The 16,566-nt window shown below is 42.1% G+C and overlaps 1 protein-coding gene across 5 annotated transcripts in view; it reads left to right on the forward strand.

Annotated features, from left to right (window-relative positions):
- Positions 1–16,566, forward strand: part of LOC126334930 (insulin receptor substrate 1) — a 211,636-nt gene that overhangs the window by 35,647 nt on the left and 159,423 nt on the right. For all 5 annotated transcript variants that reach the window (XM_049997664.1, XM_049997666.1, XM_049997667.1 and 2 more), the window contains 3 exons: positions 2,649–2,795; positions 9,912–10,021; positions 10,225–10,427. In XM_049997664.1, coding sequence (XP_049853621.1) covers positions 2,682–2,795; positions 9,912–10,021; positions 10,225–10,427 — 427 coding nt within the window. In that variant the 5' untranslated portion in view covers positions 2,649–2,681. The remainder of the gene's footprint in view (positions 1–2,648; positions 2,796–9,911; positions 10,022–10,224; positions 10,428–16,566) is intronic.

Consider the following 16,566-nt stretch of genomic DNA (forward strand, 5'->3'; position numbering starts at 1 on the left):
TCTTTGCCCCAGTCCATAATCACCTACTACATTTCCTTCTCTCCCTTTTCCTACTACCGAATTCCAGTCACCCATGACTATTAATTTTTCGTCTCCCTTCACTATCTGAATAATTTCTTTTATTTCATCATACATTTCTTCAATTTCTTCGTCATCTGCAGAGCTAGTTGGCATATAAACTTGTACTACTGTAGTAGGTGTGGGCTTCGTATCTATCTTGGCCACAATAATGCGTTCACTATGCTGTTTGTAGTAGCTTACCCGCATTCCTATTTTCCTATTCATTATTAAACCTACTCCTGCATTACCCCTATTTGATTTTGTGTTTATAACCCTGTAGCCACCTGACCAGAAGTCTTGTTCCTCCTGCCACCGAACCTCACTAATTCCCACTATATCTAACTTTAACCTATCCATTTCCCTTTTTAAATTTTCTAACCTACCTGCCCGATTAAGGGATCTGACATTCCACGCTCCGATCCGTAGAACGCCAGTTTTCTTTCTCCTGATAACAACATCCTCTTGAGTAGTCCCCGCTCGGAGATCCGAATGGGGGACTATTTTACCTCCGGAATATTTTACCCAAGAGGACGCCATCATCATTTAATCATACAGTAAAGCTGCATGCCCTCGGGAAAAATTATGGCCGTAGTTTCCCCTTGCTTTCAGCCGTTCGCAGTAGCAGCACAGCAATGCCGTTTTGGTTATTGTTACAAGGCCAGATCAGTCAATCACCCAGACTGTTGCCCCTGCAACTACTGAAAAGGCTGCTGCCCCTCTTCAGAAACCACACGTTTGTCTGGCCTCTCAACAGATACCCCTCCGTTGTGGTTGCACCTATGGTACGGCTATCTGTATCGCTGAGGCACGCAAGCCTCCCCACCAATGGCAAGGTCCATGGTTCATGGGGGGAGGTCAGTATGGGTAGGCTATAAACAGAATGTCCCATGACGTAGATGCTCATGTCAAATTTAGGCACATATAAAGGACATGTTAGTGTGATGTTTCTTGGTGTGACTAATTTTTGGTCGTGTCACTTATCTGCCGTTTTTCATGCTTCTGCAATTTTTGAAAGAATATTGTAAGATATTATTGGTATGCATGTTACTTTCTTTTATTTTGACACATGGAATACACAACACTGGAGACTGTACTTACTAGAATGTTTTTAGAGATTTACCAGGGGACTTTATGAAGTGATAACCGTCATCAACTCTTGAACCTCTTTGATTGTATTCATATGTATACAATTTGAAGCTCCATCGCTGCTCACAGTTTCCTAAAGTTGTATAAAACACCTCTCAGAAACAATTTAAAAAATCGACTTTTGAAGGCACCTGAGGGGTAGTATTTGTAAAAATGTAATACTTTTTGAGCAGTAATGATACTGCCTATGTCTCAGTCTTGTAATTGCTGAGTCAGTCTCAGTCTCAATTATAGCAACTGTTTTTTGTTCTTTCATATGACTTCTGTATACAGGGTGTGTGTCCTGAGAGTCATCAGGTGAATTTTGTCTTGTGTTTCAGCAGATATTGACAGTTTCATTTTTGTAAGGTGTAGATGGAATCTGCTCAGACAGATACTGCTCAACACATATTTAACATGGCACTCGTGTCAATGAAGAACATCTACTTGTTTCCCATTGTGCACAAAATTACTTTTAAAGTAGAATTTTTGTGACCATTCAATACAGCGATCCAAAATAAGCCTAATGCTGTATTCGGTTTAGTCGTATGTGAAACACTAAGAATAACAAATACTACAGCAGTGACTGAGTATTTCTGCTGCATGTTAGTAGCAGACAGCACAAGGCAGGGCTGCACACGAGCCAGGGCAAGTTGGGCAAGGACTGCTGCTAGAGTACCAGTTATTCTTATTGTTTTACAGCAACTATTAATAAATATTGATAAACTGAATAGCACACTAAGCTAATTTGGTAGTACTTTATAGAATGGACATGTAAAATTCCTCTTAAAAATCATTTCTTTGTAGTTGGAAACAAACCAGTGCATTTTGTTGATATTAGTAAATTATGATTCATTATTTATCAATAGTTCAGTTTAATATTAAATACAGAAATCAAAAGAGAGGGGAAAAAATATTGTCACTAGTGAGAACTGAACCAGTGATTCTGTGATTTCAAGACTAGATCGCAGTGCACTTAGTTGCAGATGGCTTTGCTACATCGCTTGCAATGTTTTGTACTGAACAGCACTCTTATATCTACAGAGTTGACTTTTCAACTGTTTTTGACAAGTGTGTCATACTGCTTTACAAATTTGATCCTGAGCACTCTTCTTCAAATCTTGTAAGTGTGAAGAAAAAACGGAAGAGGCAGAGCAGCCCGTATGGCCCCCTTGTTAATCCTCCACAATTTTAGTCACAATACAATTAAAAACAATAACACAAACCAAATCTGTAGTTGCTTAGCAAAATAATTTTGAGGTGATCTCACCACGTAATGCCTAAAGTTTTTCAATATATCCGTACCTTGATCTGTTTACTGAACTTAATTCTAGAAATTATAAAAATATGCTTTATGAATTATTTTAAAAAGGTAGTTAGAAACACTATTTTTTCAGACGTATTTATTTGCTGCCTTTAAAATGCTACTATACCAGGATATCACTTATTTTTTCTTCCCACAGGTGTCTGGCACCATGCATCGACATTAAAGAGCTATGTCGTCAATAAAGAGTTCATCATCAGCCGGAGACTCGACCTGGCGGGATTCGGACCGGCACGATGGTCGCTCGGGAGAGATAGTGAAGCGAGGATACTTAAAGAAGCTTAAGGTACGGCGCATTGTGACTGTACAGACCTGAAAATTTTCTTCACAGAAGGGAGACAGCCGATCTAATGTGTAACAGGTACAGTTCGCTCCTGTGGCAGGTTTATCCACTGCTGTATTTTTGAAAGCTCATAATTTGAGTTTGTGAATTGTGAATGCTTGGCTAGTAGATGTTGATCTGTGTATGAAATAACTTGGAACTGTTCTCAGATTACGTGAGGATTCTGTGGTGGGTTGAATAGCCCTGTTGAACTTCTCTAAAAGTGAGTACTGGGCTAAATTTTAAAATTGTTGTTATACATGACGCAAGAAAGGTAGGCAGTGGAAAGATAAAATCTGTAATTTTTTGGGCTTCCTTCCTCTTGATCCTCACCTCTTGCTAGACTTTCTAAGTGACAGATATTGAAAGTTTTTTATGTTTTCTGTGTTATTTTGTATGCAGTGGTCTCTCTCTCTCTCTCTCTCTCTCTCTCTCTCTCTCTCTCTCTCTCTCTCTCTCTCTCTCTCTCTCACACACACACACACACACACACACACACACCATAAAGTACACTCCTGGAAATTGAAATAAGAACACCGTGAATTCATTGTCCCAGGAAGGGGAAACTTTATTGACACATTCCTGGGGTCAGATACATCACATGATCACACTGACAGAACCACAGGCACATAGACACAGGCAACAGAGCATGCACAATGTCGGCACTAGTACAGTGTATATCCACCTTTCGCAGCAATGCAGGCTGCTATTCTCCCATGGAGACGATCATAGAGATGCTAGATGTAGTCCTGTGGAACGACTTGCCATGCCATTTCCACCTGGCGCCTCAGTTGGACCAGCGTTCGTGCTGGACGTGCAGACCACGTGAGACGACGCTTCATCCAGTCCCAAACATGCTCAATGGGGGACAGATCCGGAGATCTTGCTGGCCAGGGTAGTTGACTTACACCTTCTAGAGCACGTTGGGTGGCACGGGATACATGCGGACGTGCATTGTCCTGTTGGAACAGCAAGTTCCATTGCCGGTCTAGGAATGGTAGAACGATGGGTTCGATGACGGTTTGGATGTACTGTGCACTATTCAGTGTCCCCTCGACGATCACCAGAGGTGTACGGCCAGTGTAGGAGATCGCTCCCCACACCATGATGCCGGGTGTTGGCCCTGTGTGCCTCGGTCGTATGCAGTCCTGATTGTGGCGCTCACCTGCACGGCGCCAAACACGCATACGACCATCATTGGCACCAAGGCAGAAGCGACTCTTATCGCTGAAGACGACACGTGTCCATTCGTCCCTCCATTCATGCCTGTCGCGACACCACTGGAGGCGGGCTGCACGATGTTGGGGCGTGAGCGGAAGACGGCCTAATGGTGTGCGGGACCGTAGCCCAGCTTCATGGAGACGGTTGCGAATGGTCCTCGCCGATACCCCAGGAGCAACAGTGTCCCTAATTTGCTGGGAAGTGGCGGTGCGGTCCCCTACGGCACTGCGTAGGATCCTACGGTCTTGGCGTGCATCCGTGCGTCGCTGCGGTCCGGTCCCAGGTCGACGGGCACGTGCAACTTCCGCCGACCACTGGCGACAACATCGATGTACTGTGGAGACCTCACGCCCCACGTGTTGAGCAATTCGGCGGTACGTCCACCCGGCCTCCGGCATGCCCACTATACGCCCTCGCTCAAAGTCCGTCAACTGCACATACGGTTCACGTCCACGCTGTCGCGGCATGCTACCAGTGTTAAAGACTGCGATGGAGCTCCGTATGCCACGGCAAACTGGCTGACACTGACGGCGGCGGTGCACAAATGCTGCGCAGCTAGCGCCATTCGACGGCCAACACCGCGGTTCCTGGTGTGTCCGCTGTGCCGTGCATGTGATCATTGCTTGTACAGCCCTCTCGCAGTGTCCGGAGCAAGTATGGTGTGTCTGACACACCGGTGTCAATGTGTTCTTTTTTCCATTTCCAGGAGTGTATATCAAATTTTACAGCATAGATTAAGTGGCTCTCATGTGTAATTAGTAACTGTACTATATTTCTGTGAGGCAACTGCTTCTCATCACCAGAAGCTGGCACGACTTTGGAAAGCTGTTGTGGTGAACCAATGAATATCTTGCTAGAAAAATGCAGCCACCTGGGCGGGGGGAATGTCTGCATCGTCATCACAGATGATAAAATGATGTCTAGAGCCCACTGCTGGAGACACAAATTATGGACCTATCCTAGTGTGGCTGGTGTGAACGTTGTTCATTAGCTGCAGTTTGTGGTGCATGTGTCCGCATAATTTTTTTGTGCCCATCCTGGTTGTTCAACATTATTCCTATGTACCATTTAAGCAGCTATTATGTCAGAAAAGCTTCAGATATTGCCAACAAGTGTACAGTATGTAGGCAGAAGAAAGAGAGAATGTTGTTACAGCAGTTAAGACTTTGAAACGTTATATTAATCACTTTGAAATAAGCCGTATGCACAAATCTGAATTACATTATTTTATTCTTACTATTGGTAAAATGATTAAACAAGTGAAAGTTCTCTGTCTGAATTGCTGGTAATGTTTTTTTTAATTTTTTTTATTATTTATTTATTTTTTAAACATGGAAGTGGTTTGTGTAATCAAAGAGTTTAGCTTTCCTCAGAAAAGAAAACAGAACACACACACTTTCTTTCACACACTCAAGCACACAACACACTTATAACCTCTGTCTCTGGCAGCTTGGATTGAAATGCAACCACACATCAAACAAAAGCAACAATTTGAAAGGGGTGGGGGAAGCCAGGTATGGATGGGGGGCGGGGGGAAGAGAATGGGAGTGAAGAACACTTTCTGGTAGATCATGCAGGGACTGGATGAAGGCATGACAAGAGTGCCACCAGGTGCAACATCGGGAGGCTGTGGGGCAGGTAAAGGGTTGGAAAAGGAGAGGAGCAGGGAAGGAGAACTATGGGTGGGTGCATTGGCTGAGGGCATCATACAATGAGGATGGGGGACATAAGGAGGGAGGAGGTGATACGATAGAGCGGATGGTAACTGTTGTGTGGAGGGTGCAGGAACAATAGATTACCATATAATTTTGGTAGCAGAGAATATGTTGCAAGGATAACTCCCATTTGCACACTTCAGACAAGCTGGTGGTGGAAGGGAGGATCTAGTTGGCATGGGTTGTGAAATAGCCATTTAAAGCAAGCATGTTACATTCAGATGTATGTTGTGCCACAGGTTAATCTGCTTTGCTCGTGGCCATGTTTGGCAGTGACCTTTATCCTTGTCAACCGTTGGTGGATAGTCATACCAATATAAAAAGCAGTATAATGATTGCATCAGAGCTGTTATATTACATGGCTGCTTTCATATGTGACCTGGCCTCTGATGGGATAGGATAAGCCTATGACAAGACTTGGAAGTGCTTTGTGGGTGGATAGGGCAGGTCTTGCACCTGAGTTTTCCACAGGTTAATCTGCTTTGCTCATGGCCATGTGGCAGTGGGATGGGATTGAGAATGGCATAGGGATGGACCAGGATGTTGTGGAAGTTGTGTGGGTAATGGAACGCAACATTAGGAGGGATGGGAAGGATCTTGTGTAGGATTTTTCTCATTTCAGGGTATGATGGTATGTAATCATAGCCCTGAGAAGGATGTGGTCCAGTTGTTCTGGTCCAAGGTGTGTTGGGTGACGAAGGGAGCACTCTTTTGTAACTGGTTCGTGGGGGTGGTTGGAGGATTGAGGATGTGTGGGGAAACGAGACAGGAGACCTGGTTGTGGACTGGGTCTGAGGGTAGTGCTTGTCCGGAAGGGTGTGGTGAGACCCTCAGTATACTGAGCAAGACCAGCTTGTGAGAGGGATTTTTTGGTGTGGAAGGGAAGACAGCCACTGAAACACTGGTACTGTTGGTGGTTGGTGGATCTAATGTGGGCAGAGTTGTAGATGAGCTGTCAGGTAGGAGAAGGCCAATGTCCAGCAAGGGTGGCACTCTTTGAGTTGAGGAGGACCAGATGAAGCAGATGGGACAGAAGATGTTGAGCTTGTGAAGGTATGAGAATAGATTGTCCTGGTCTAAAGTACAGATCATGGAGATATCATCAATGAACCTGATCTAGACTCGGGTTGGCATTTTGGGAGGTTAGGAAGGTTTCCTCTAGATGGCCTATAAACAGGTTGCAACAGGAGGGTGCCATGCGGGTGCCCTTGGTTATGCCGGCCATTTGTTTTTATATCTTCCCTTCAGAGGAGAAGTAGTTGTGAGTTAGGATGAATTTAGTAAGGTATATGACATAGTGGGTTTACAGTGCAAAGGACATTGGGAGAGGTAATGTTCAGTAGTGGCAAGAGCATGGTCTAGATTGATGTTGGTGTATAGGGAAGTGGTGTCAACAGTGATAAGGAGGGATCCAAAAGATAAAGGGATGGGGATGGTGGAGAGTCAGTGAACGGAGTGGTTGGTATCCTAGATGTGAGAGGCTAGATTACATGCAATTGGTTGGAGCTGTTGGTCAATAAGGGTTGAAATTCTTCCAGTGGGGGCACAATAAGCAGCTATAATGGGGTGTCCAGGATTGTTGGGTTTGTTGATTTTGGGGAGCGTATAGAGGATTTGTGTACAGGATTTCAGGGTTGAGGAGTGAAATGGATTCAGGGAAGAGGTTCTGTCTAAAAGCCCAAGGTTTCAAGCAGGGATTGGAGATTATGGTGGACTTCTGGCATGGGATCACTCTGGCAGAGTTTGTAGGTGAAGGAGTCAGATAATTGTCAGAGGCCTTTGCCAGGTAGTTGTGTTATTGATAACAACAGTGATGGAACCTTTGTTTGCAACCTGTACGATAAGGTCAGGATTTGTTTTGAGATTGTGTATGGCTGCTATTTCTTCTACCGGAAGGTTGGTGTAAGAAGAAACTTGGTGAAGGATAGTGAGGGCAATTTGGAGGTAAGGAATACCTGGAAGGTGGTTAAGTGGGAGGGGGGGGGGGGGGGAGGATAACAGTTTGGATGTTGGTATGAATTTGGAGAGGCAGGGTTCAATGTTGGGATTAGGTTGGCTTTGGTTGGAGGGATTGGTCGCAAATAAGTATGTCCTTTCCAGGGATCAGAAGAAGGAGAGTAGGTCTCTGGCAAGACCAGCATGGTCTGGTTAAATTTGTGTTTAGGGATAAAGGTGAGGCCTTTGGATGGGACTGAAACTTCTGTGGACCTGAGAATTTTGATGGAAACGTTAACAACTGTGTTCCAGGAATATTGGTACTGCTATGACTACCAACCAGCTGTCCACTCGGATGAACAGCAACCACCAAAGTGGCCAAGAGCGTAGTAGGCCACCCTGTGATGCTGAACACAATGTACTTGATTTCAATGGCTGCTTCACAATCTGGGTCATCTGGGACCTTCCCTCCTCTACCAGCTTATCTGAATTGCGCAGATGGGAGTTACACTTACAAAACATTCTCTGCTACCAAAACTATCCTGGCCTCAATCTATGGTAACCTGCTGCCCCTGCACCTTCCACCCAACAGTTTCCACCCCCTCTCTCACATCAGCCCCTCCCTATTCACGTCCCTCAACTTCATTGTGTAGCTCCCTTTGCCAACGCACCCACCTGTCTTTCCCCTTCCCTGCTTCTCCCCTTTTCCGCCCCGTTACCCCTCCCTCCTCCCCACCTCTCTACCCCACAGCATCATGACTCATGCCTCCATCTAGACCCTGCATGCTCCTTCAGACAGTGCTCTTCTCCCCTTCCCCCCAATACCCAACTATACTTTCTGCTTCCCTATCCATTCCATATTGCTGCTTTTGTTCAACATGACTGTTGTATTCCAGTCCACACTGCTGGAGGTGGCAGTCGTATGTGTGTGTGTGTGTGTGTGTGTGTGTGTTTCAAGATTACTATTAAGAATTTATTTTTTGAAATGTTGTGGGTTCAGATTGACAATTTGTAGCAAGTAGAATGTGTAGTTTCCAATAAAGGTACTACAACAATGTGACATCCACTGAGGTTGAGGACCAAGTGAGGTGGTGCTGTGGTTAGACACTGGACTCGCATTCGGGAGGCCGACGGTTCAATCCCGCGTCTGGCCATCCTGATTTAGGTTTTCCGTGATTTCCCTAAATCACTCCAGGCAAATGCCGGGATGGTTCCTCTGAAAGGGCACAGCCAACTTCCTTCCCCATCCTTCCCTAATCCGATGAGACCGAAGACCTTGCTGTCTGGTCTCCTTCCCCAAACAACCCAAACCCAACTGGGGTTGAGTTTTCTGTGCAAAGTAAAGAGCGTCATATAGTTTGGCAACTTGCACTCGCAACAGTGCAATACTCAAAAGATATTCCACATCCCCACTTATGAGAGAGAAATTTTGTGAAAACATGGGATTTGAAAGAAGATATGTGTAGCAATATTGAGAGAAATCTTCAGCCATCGACTGAAATATGAAGGGAGTCATGTTTAAAAAACCTCGAAAAGTGTCACAAGGTTGAACAACTCTATAGTAATTTCTTCAGCAAACAAAAACTCTTCTCTCCAAGTGGTTTTTTGAGGTTAAGAAATAGAAAAAATCATGAGGCAGTATGTGGGAGCTGAATAGAGATGGGGAGTGTTTTAAAAACCCTGTTTGCACACATTTGCCACTATAAAGATTAGTGTGTGCGTAGGTCATTGTTCTGATGGAAGCGCATTTTTTGCGTAATAATTTTGATTGCTTCAGTTTGCCATTCAAACAGTTCGATGGTGTTGCATACTAAGCATGAGTCATTTTATCTTTTTTCAGGTAACCAATTGTGATGTTATTCTGTGATTCTCACCTTCCTCTCTCCACATGGCATCCCATTTTATGAACTATAATTATTGGTCAGTTTGGTATTTTTGCACTTCGTAATGTGTGGAAACATGTAGCCATTATGTACATGTATAAACACAGAATAGCAAAAGGTGAAACCAAAAAAATTGGTAATGTTTGTGTAAAGATTAAACCTGTATATCTTCCATCACATTATGCTTGTGTTAACACAGAACTTTTACATTGTAATTAGCAGTACTTTATTTCAATCTGTTTTCATTATTGTCACTTTTTTTTCTATAGTCTTTTCTGTATATGAGTTTGTTTGATAGGATTTTATAATTTTTCCTCCCTTTACAGACGATGCGCAAGAAATACTTTGTTTTGCGTGGCGAGTCAGTCGAGTCTTCAGCACGTCTGGAGTATTATGACAGTGAAAAAAAATGGCGGTCGCATCATCCTCCCAAAAGGTGAGCCTATCTTCTTGTCCCATATGCTTATGTGTAATGGTTCCTCCCACTCGTAAGATTAAATTGTTTTGTAGGATATGTTGTTTTTCTATGTGTAACAGTCATAATGGTTGTTACTAACTATGATTTGGTTGTGCATGTAGGTTTCTGAGAAGTTCCTTCATAGTATTACAATGAGTGTCAGAAAAACAATTATATTTCAGGAGCATTCTGCTGAAAACTTGTTTTAATATCAATCGTCGACAAGACACAAAGCACAAGTATGTGATAGCACTGTATACGAAAGATGACTGCTTCTGTGTAGTTTTGGAATCCGAGGAAGAGCTGGAAGAATGGTTAAAATCATTGTTGTCACTTCAGCAGGGTGAAGATATTCCTGAAGGAGAACAGCCAAAACCTACTTATGGTGAGTGCAGAAGACAGTTTTTTTGCTTTATCAAGCTGAATAAAGGCATCGTCTAAACTTTTCTGTGCATTACAGTGTATAGCCATATGGATCCAGCTTGTACTAGCATATCTTTTTAATGTGAGCTACTCAATTTTTCATTTGGCTGTTGCCTCTCACTTTCCTTATCTTTAGGAAATCAGCAAAAGATTTCGGGCCCATTTACCATTCATTCATCTGATGACATATACTGCTCACCTGAATTTTATTTTCACTACAGTCATTATTATGTCTCCCATTCCAGGTTGTCCCCTACTTATTTCTACTCATTTTTTGTTTTGTTTTTCTGAATCTCCAGGTAATTTCCAAACACACTACTCTCCATTACCTCTGACTAGTGTAATCAAGTACTGTAAGGTTAAGCTACCATAGGATATAAACAGCAGCTGTGTAGTATAAGTGAGGAGACAGCAGTGTTTCTTATAGTTAACCTGATAAACTTATCTGGCATAAGAATGAATAACATTAAGCATAATGCTAGTTTATTGTTAATAAAATGTACAGATTAAGTTTCTGTTGTTTACTTGTCTACGTTAACTTGTATCTTGATCGTTTTGCTCCCTGAAGGTTTTTCTTCTTGAAGGGATCTACTGAACACAGTGAATGAATGAATGAATGAATGAATGAACTCTTAATTTTTGAATAGTTTTCCATTTAAAGTCATGTTTTGCAGCCAGAGGACTGATAAACTACATAGGAAGTTAAACTTAAGCTGCTAAAATTTAACAGACCCTCTGATGTAGTTTTTAATGTTTGCGTCAGCTAGGTCCAGCCAAACAAAGTGTAGTGCAAATATTGTTGGAACTCGGTGATTCTGTTTACGACATGAATTAAGGCGTCTGTCTCTAATGAACTTGAAGGAACTGCAGTGAAATAAATATGGAGAAATAACTTTCTCTGGAAGAGGAAGAAGAAAACGAGACTCGCCTACCTTCCATACTTGGGACTGCTCTCGGCCAAAATTGCAAGGTTACATGAAAAAGCCAACATAAAAACCATCTTCCGACCAATGCCGAAGACGAAGAGTGGCTTGGCTCTGCAAAAGACCCACTAAAATGATTGTCCCATGAACTTACAGTGTTGCTTGCCATGTGGCCAACAGTACGTTGGGCAATCACAACATTGTATTTCAAAACACTGCGAGGAGCGCTTGAGGCATTTGCGACTGGTACAGACAGAAAAATCAGCAATAGCAGAGCATAGCCTCAAGGAAGACCACACCTTTGACTTCCAGAACATCAAGGTATCTGCCGAACAGTCGGCTATTGTGACAGCATCATAAAGGCATCCATTGAAATACGGATTCACAATGATCTTGTCGACAGAGATAAAGGATACCAACTAAGTGCGGCATGGAATCCAGAATTAGTGGCAATATGACAAGAGTGTGACCAGCATTATCAACTTGCAAGACTCAGCCAGAATGCTGAGACAGAGATTTGAATGGAGCACCCTCTATCCAACCAGCACAGTTTCAGCACTTTCTCTGCCCACCAACCAGACAGTACACAGCTGCCTATAGCCAGGGGGAGGTGGAGACACCTCTAGTATAAATATCACACTATCTACATATCTTGACACATTGCCAGAAGGTGATGAGTATGACACTCAGTGAAATGTCGCCGTATTTTACCAGTGCCACCTGGCTGGAGACCTGAGAGCTTTTCACCAACCATAATAATCCCCTAAAAACCTAGTAGCAACATAATCATCCATAAAGTGAAAGAAATGCACTTATTCAATTACAGTTGTATTAAGGCACACAATGCCTTCCACAACAATGATCTATGTCTTTGCATGCTTATTAGTGACGATGTTTTCTGTTTCACATACTGAGTAGCCATTGTCTGTTGTAGGTGCATAACCATCGATAATCATCTTTAGCAATTCTGCATTGTCATCTTGTAGGAACTTGAGTAGTGTGAAGATATGCTTGTCGTTTGCATCCATAATCCCAGGACAAGTTTTCTTCATCACCACCATGTCCATCTTCCGCATTGGCAGTCTGCATCCGCGTTGTTTATTTGGTGGGGACTGAATGTTCCTGCAGGAGTAGACAAGACTTAAAATGCCTTCCTGTTGTAGTAAAAAATAACATATTTTCATATTCCAACAGAGTGTTCCCTTTCAGTTTCATGATAAAGCGGATGCCCAGTCCTCAGTAATGTCCACTTATTCCACCATGTCATAGGGTGCTGGAATCTTTCTGCAGCTCTGAAGCACTGAAAAATATTGGCTCTCATTCTCAATGTTTTCAATCTTTCTTAGCAGTTCTCCATACATGCCAAAGTGACGGTTGTATGAATATCCCCCAACTAGAAATATGTGTTGTATAGTTACGTTGTTTTTTTCTGAAAGCCAAGTAAAAAATTGTACCATACTCGTATTTTTATTTTGCTCCCCACACAAATCAGATAGAAGAATAATGGTGATAATATTGTTTGTCTCCTGTGTATTTTCATGCTTATGAAGCCATAAATAATGGAGCAACCAGATTTGAATATTATATTGCTGAACCTTCAAGAAACCAATAGAACGTACTTGATTGGTTATAGTGGCAGTGAACATTAAATACATAGAGGCACAGTAGCTTCTTTAGAACTGCACAGTAACGCTCAGTTTAGGCATGGGCAGGTTCCGTGTGTAATCAAACTCTAACACTAAGGTACCTGTGCTGTCAACTTGGCTGACCTCAAATACTTGTCCATGAGTTTATTGTACACTGCAACCTTTAGTTTCTGTTCTTCATATACTTCTTTATGAGGATCACTTGCATTGACATTCATTATAACTTCAAATTCCTGGCAGAAATCGTAAGTATCATTTCTTGGTTTTTGAAACGAATATGGACTCTTTTCTCTAAAGAACTTGTAATAATTTTTGTACTTCATCTTGAGTACTTTACTCATTTCAGGAGAAAATTATCTCTGAATGATGTGAATAATTCCCAACACTAAGGTCAGGGTTGTCAGAATATTTACTTTCAGCTTTACTGTGACAGTAATGCAATGATGTGGAAGTAAACTGGTCCAGTGAGATCAGACCATGCCTGATATTTCCTTTGGTGTTTTCTGCAGTCTTCACTTTGTTTCCTTCTTTTGTCTTCCACTTTAAGAGCACCATCATTCAGTGCTTTTAAAACTGTTTTCAGACGATGCTTGGTAGCTTGCAAGATTCTCAGGTATATAGGGGGAGCTACGATTCTGACAAGACCTAGGTGCATTAGTTGTTCTAGATGGTGTTTTCTTTTCATTCGACCCTAAGATCAATGTATCTTCTGTCTTCTTGCCACGTAAAGCCCAAAATTGTTCATGGTTCTCTTCTTGACCTTTTGGACATATTTTTAGAAAACATAGCTTTGTGTGACATTTCTTACTGACTGCAAATTTTTTAGAACAGACTTTCTTACTAGTTTTTGGTGAAACATAACAGTGTCCTAAATTTCTCGTCTTTTTCAAAACCTTTTTCTTCCATTTCTCATTCTGAATTTTATGTTTCCTTCAAATGGATAGTTCTCAAAATCACATTCTGTAATAGGTGTACCATCACAATTGCTTCCCTTATTTTGCTTACAGTGACTATTTACTTCCTATGTTATGTTGGCAAAAGTAAGTTCCACAGTATGGATACACCATCACTGATAAATTTGTCTCAGCAAAGCACACACATAAAACAGGTTCGAACAGCATTGAAGTTGTTTGTGTACTGGCCGCAGCACTCTGTGGAACAGCAGCTTCTGCAGTGTTATATGCAAGTGAAGGATTGGTTCTCTGTCAAAAGAAAAAGCCCAGTATTCAGGCAGTTGAAATGAATTGCGTGCATAAAGTGGGATGTTTTACTTTCTTATGCATGCAGAGGAATTAAGATGTAAGGCAACAGCTGTATACTGATATGCTCTAAATGATAAAAGTCAGCAACAAACACAAAAAGTGTATCATCAGGAGTGCCCCAGGGAAGTGTGATAGGGCCGCTCTCATTCTCTGTTTGCATAAATTATCCAGTGGACAGGGTAAACAGCAATTTATGGCCTTTTGTTGATAACTTTGTGGTGTATGGGAGAGTGTCATCATTGAATGACTGTAGGGATAGAAAATGACTTAGACAGAATTTTTAGTTGATGTGATGAATGACAGCTTGCTCTAAATGCAGAAAAATGTAAGTTAGTGAAGATGAATAGGAAAAATAATCTTGTAATGTTTAAATACAGCATTAGTATTGTGCTACATGACACAGTCACATCAATTAAATATCTGGACATAATGTTGCAGTGCAGTATGAAATGGAATGAGCAGGTCAGTTTGGGAGTTGGGAAGATGAATCCTCAACTTCGTTGTCTCTCTCTCTCTCTCTCTCTCTCTCTCTCTCTCTCTCTCTCTCTCTCTCTCTCTCTCTCTTTTTGGGTGGTGGTGGTGGTGGTGGTGGGGGGGGGGGCGGGAGGTTTACAGCTCATTTATGAAGGAGAATGCTAGTGCGACCCATACTTGAGTACTGCTCAAGTGTTTGGAATTTGCACCAGGTCAGATTGAAGGAAGATATTGAAGCAGTTCAGAGGTGTGCTGCTAGATTTGTTAATGGTCGGTTTGATCACTACAGACGTACTACAGAAAAGCTTCATGAATTCAAATGGGAATCCCTGAAGGGAAGATAACACCTTTTTTGTGAGGCACTATTGTAGAAATGTTGAGAACTGACATTTGAGGCCAACGGCAGAGCGATTCTACTGCTGCCAGTGTACTTGTCGTGTAAGGAACACGAAGATAAAGTGAGAGAAATTAGGGCTCACATGGAGGATTTTAGACATCATTCCCCTTAGTCTGTTTGTGAGTGGAACAGGAAAACAAATGATTAGTTGTGATATGTGGTACCCTCTATCATTCACCATGCACTTGAACTGTTATTTGCTCATTCACAGAGAAAAACGGGATAGTTTGATAGAGACCCACTTGTTACAAGGATGAGGGGAGACTCCGCCTCCCGTGTATAGTGTTCTTTTTTAGCTGTTAACACATAGTAAAGGCAGTAGAATGTGTGTACCAAGAATCAGTAATCACCACTGTAGGAAATGGAAAATATAATACCAGCACAAATTTGAGAGTAAAACAAGGACACAGTTTGCCACTGAGTGTTTTTAATATTTATATTGATGACATGCTGAAGCAATAGATAAGTAAATTAACCTTTTATACTTATGACTTCAGTGTAAGAAATTATTCTGTGACATTACTCTTTGATGATGTTCAAATTGTGATTGCTTACTGTGAGAAAACATTCAAAACAGTTGCTAATATTTTCTTCCACAGCAGCTAAGTTTTATCTTCAAAGAAAACAAAAGTTATGACTTATAGATGCCAGAGGCTAACTACCAGCAAAATGATTACAAATGATCAGAAAGTAAACTCATTCATCGTCTTAGGAAATATTATCTCACTCACTGACAGAAATGGTATTTCAAATGAAAATGAAAATTGAAAGATTTAGTCATGTTAACAAGCAATCTATAGATAGAGGTCTGTGCAGATACGGATATATCCACGGTATTTATTACTTGGCGGATAAAATCGCGACCGGCGCAGATATCCGCGGGTCATCTGCCCAGCACGTATGTTCTAAAGTTAGTTGAAAAACTTCCAAGTCTGTTGACATTCTTGGAATCTTGCAGGGCTCGGGTAGAGCGGATGTTTGTTGTCCTCAGCCCCTGGCTACGACCGATGTAGCTGTACCCAAGAGACCTGCACCTAATCCATTTCTGTGACCGTGTCTGTTGTGTGGCCTGTGCAGTGCTCTCTGGGTGGGAAACCTGCCCACTGTGTGCCAGACAGGTGCCCGTTGCAATTTTCCGCTGCCTTCAGTAAGTGCTTTGTAGTGACCGAGTGACAATGTGCATCGTAGCAAATATCAGTGAGAGTTCTTTCTTCAAATGAACACCATATCGATGGATGCAATTTCGTGTAAGGTGATTTTACATTAGCGAAGGAAAAAAAAAATTAAAATCGCCAATATGAAAAAAATTCGGATATATATTTGATAGCAACGATAAGATGAAAGATATAGTGGCTTGTTTTGCATGCAAAAAAAGTATATTCCTACACTGGACGCAAAA

The sequence above is a fragment of the Schistocerca gregaria genome, chromosome 2 (assembly GCF_023897955.1).
Source record: "Schistocerca gregaria isolate iqSchGreg1 chromosome 2, iqSchGreg1.2, whole genome shotgun sequence".
Taxonomy (NCBI): Eukaryota; Metazoa; Arthropoda; class Insecta; order Orthoptera; family Acrididae; genus Schistocerca; species Schistocerca gregaria.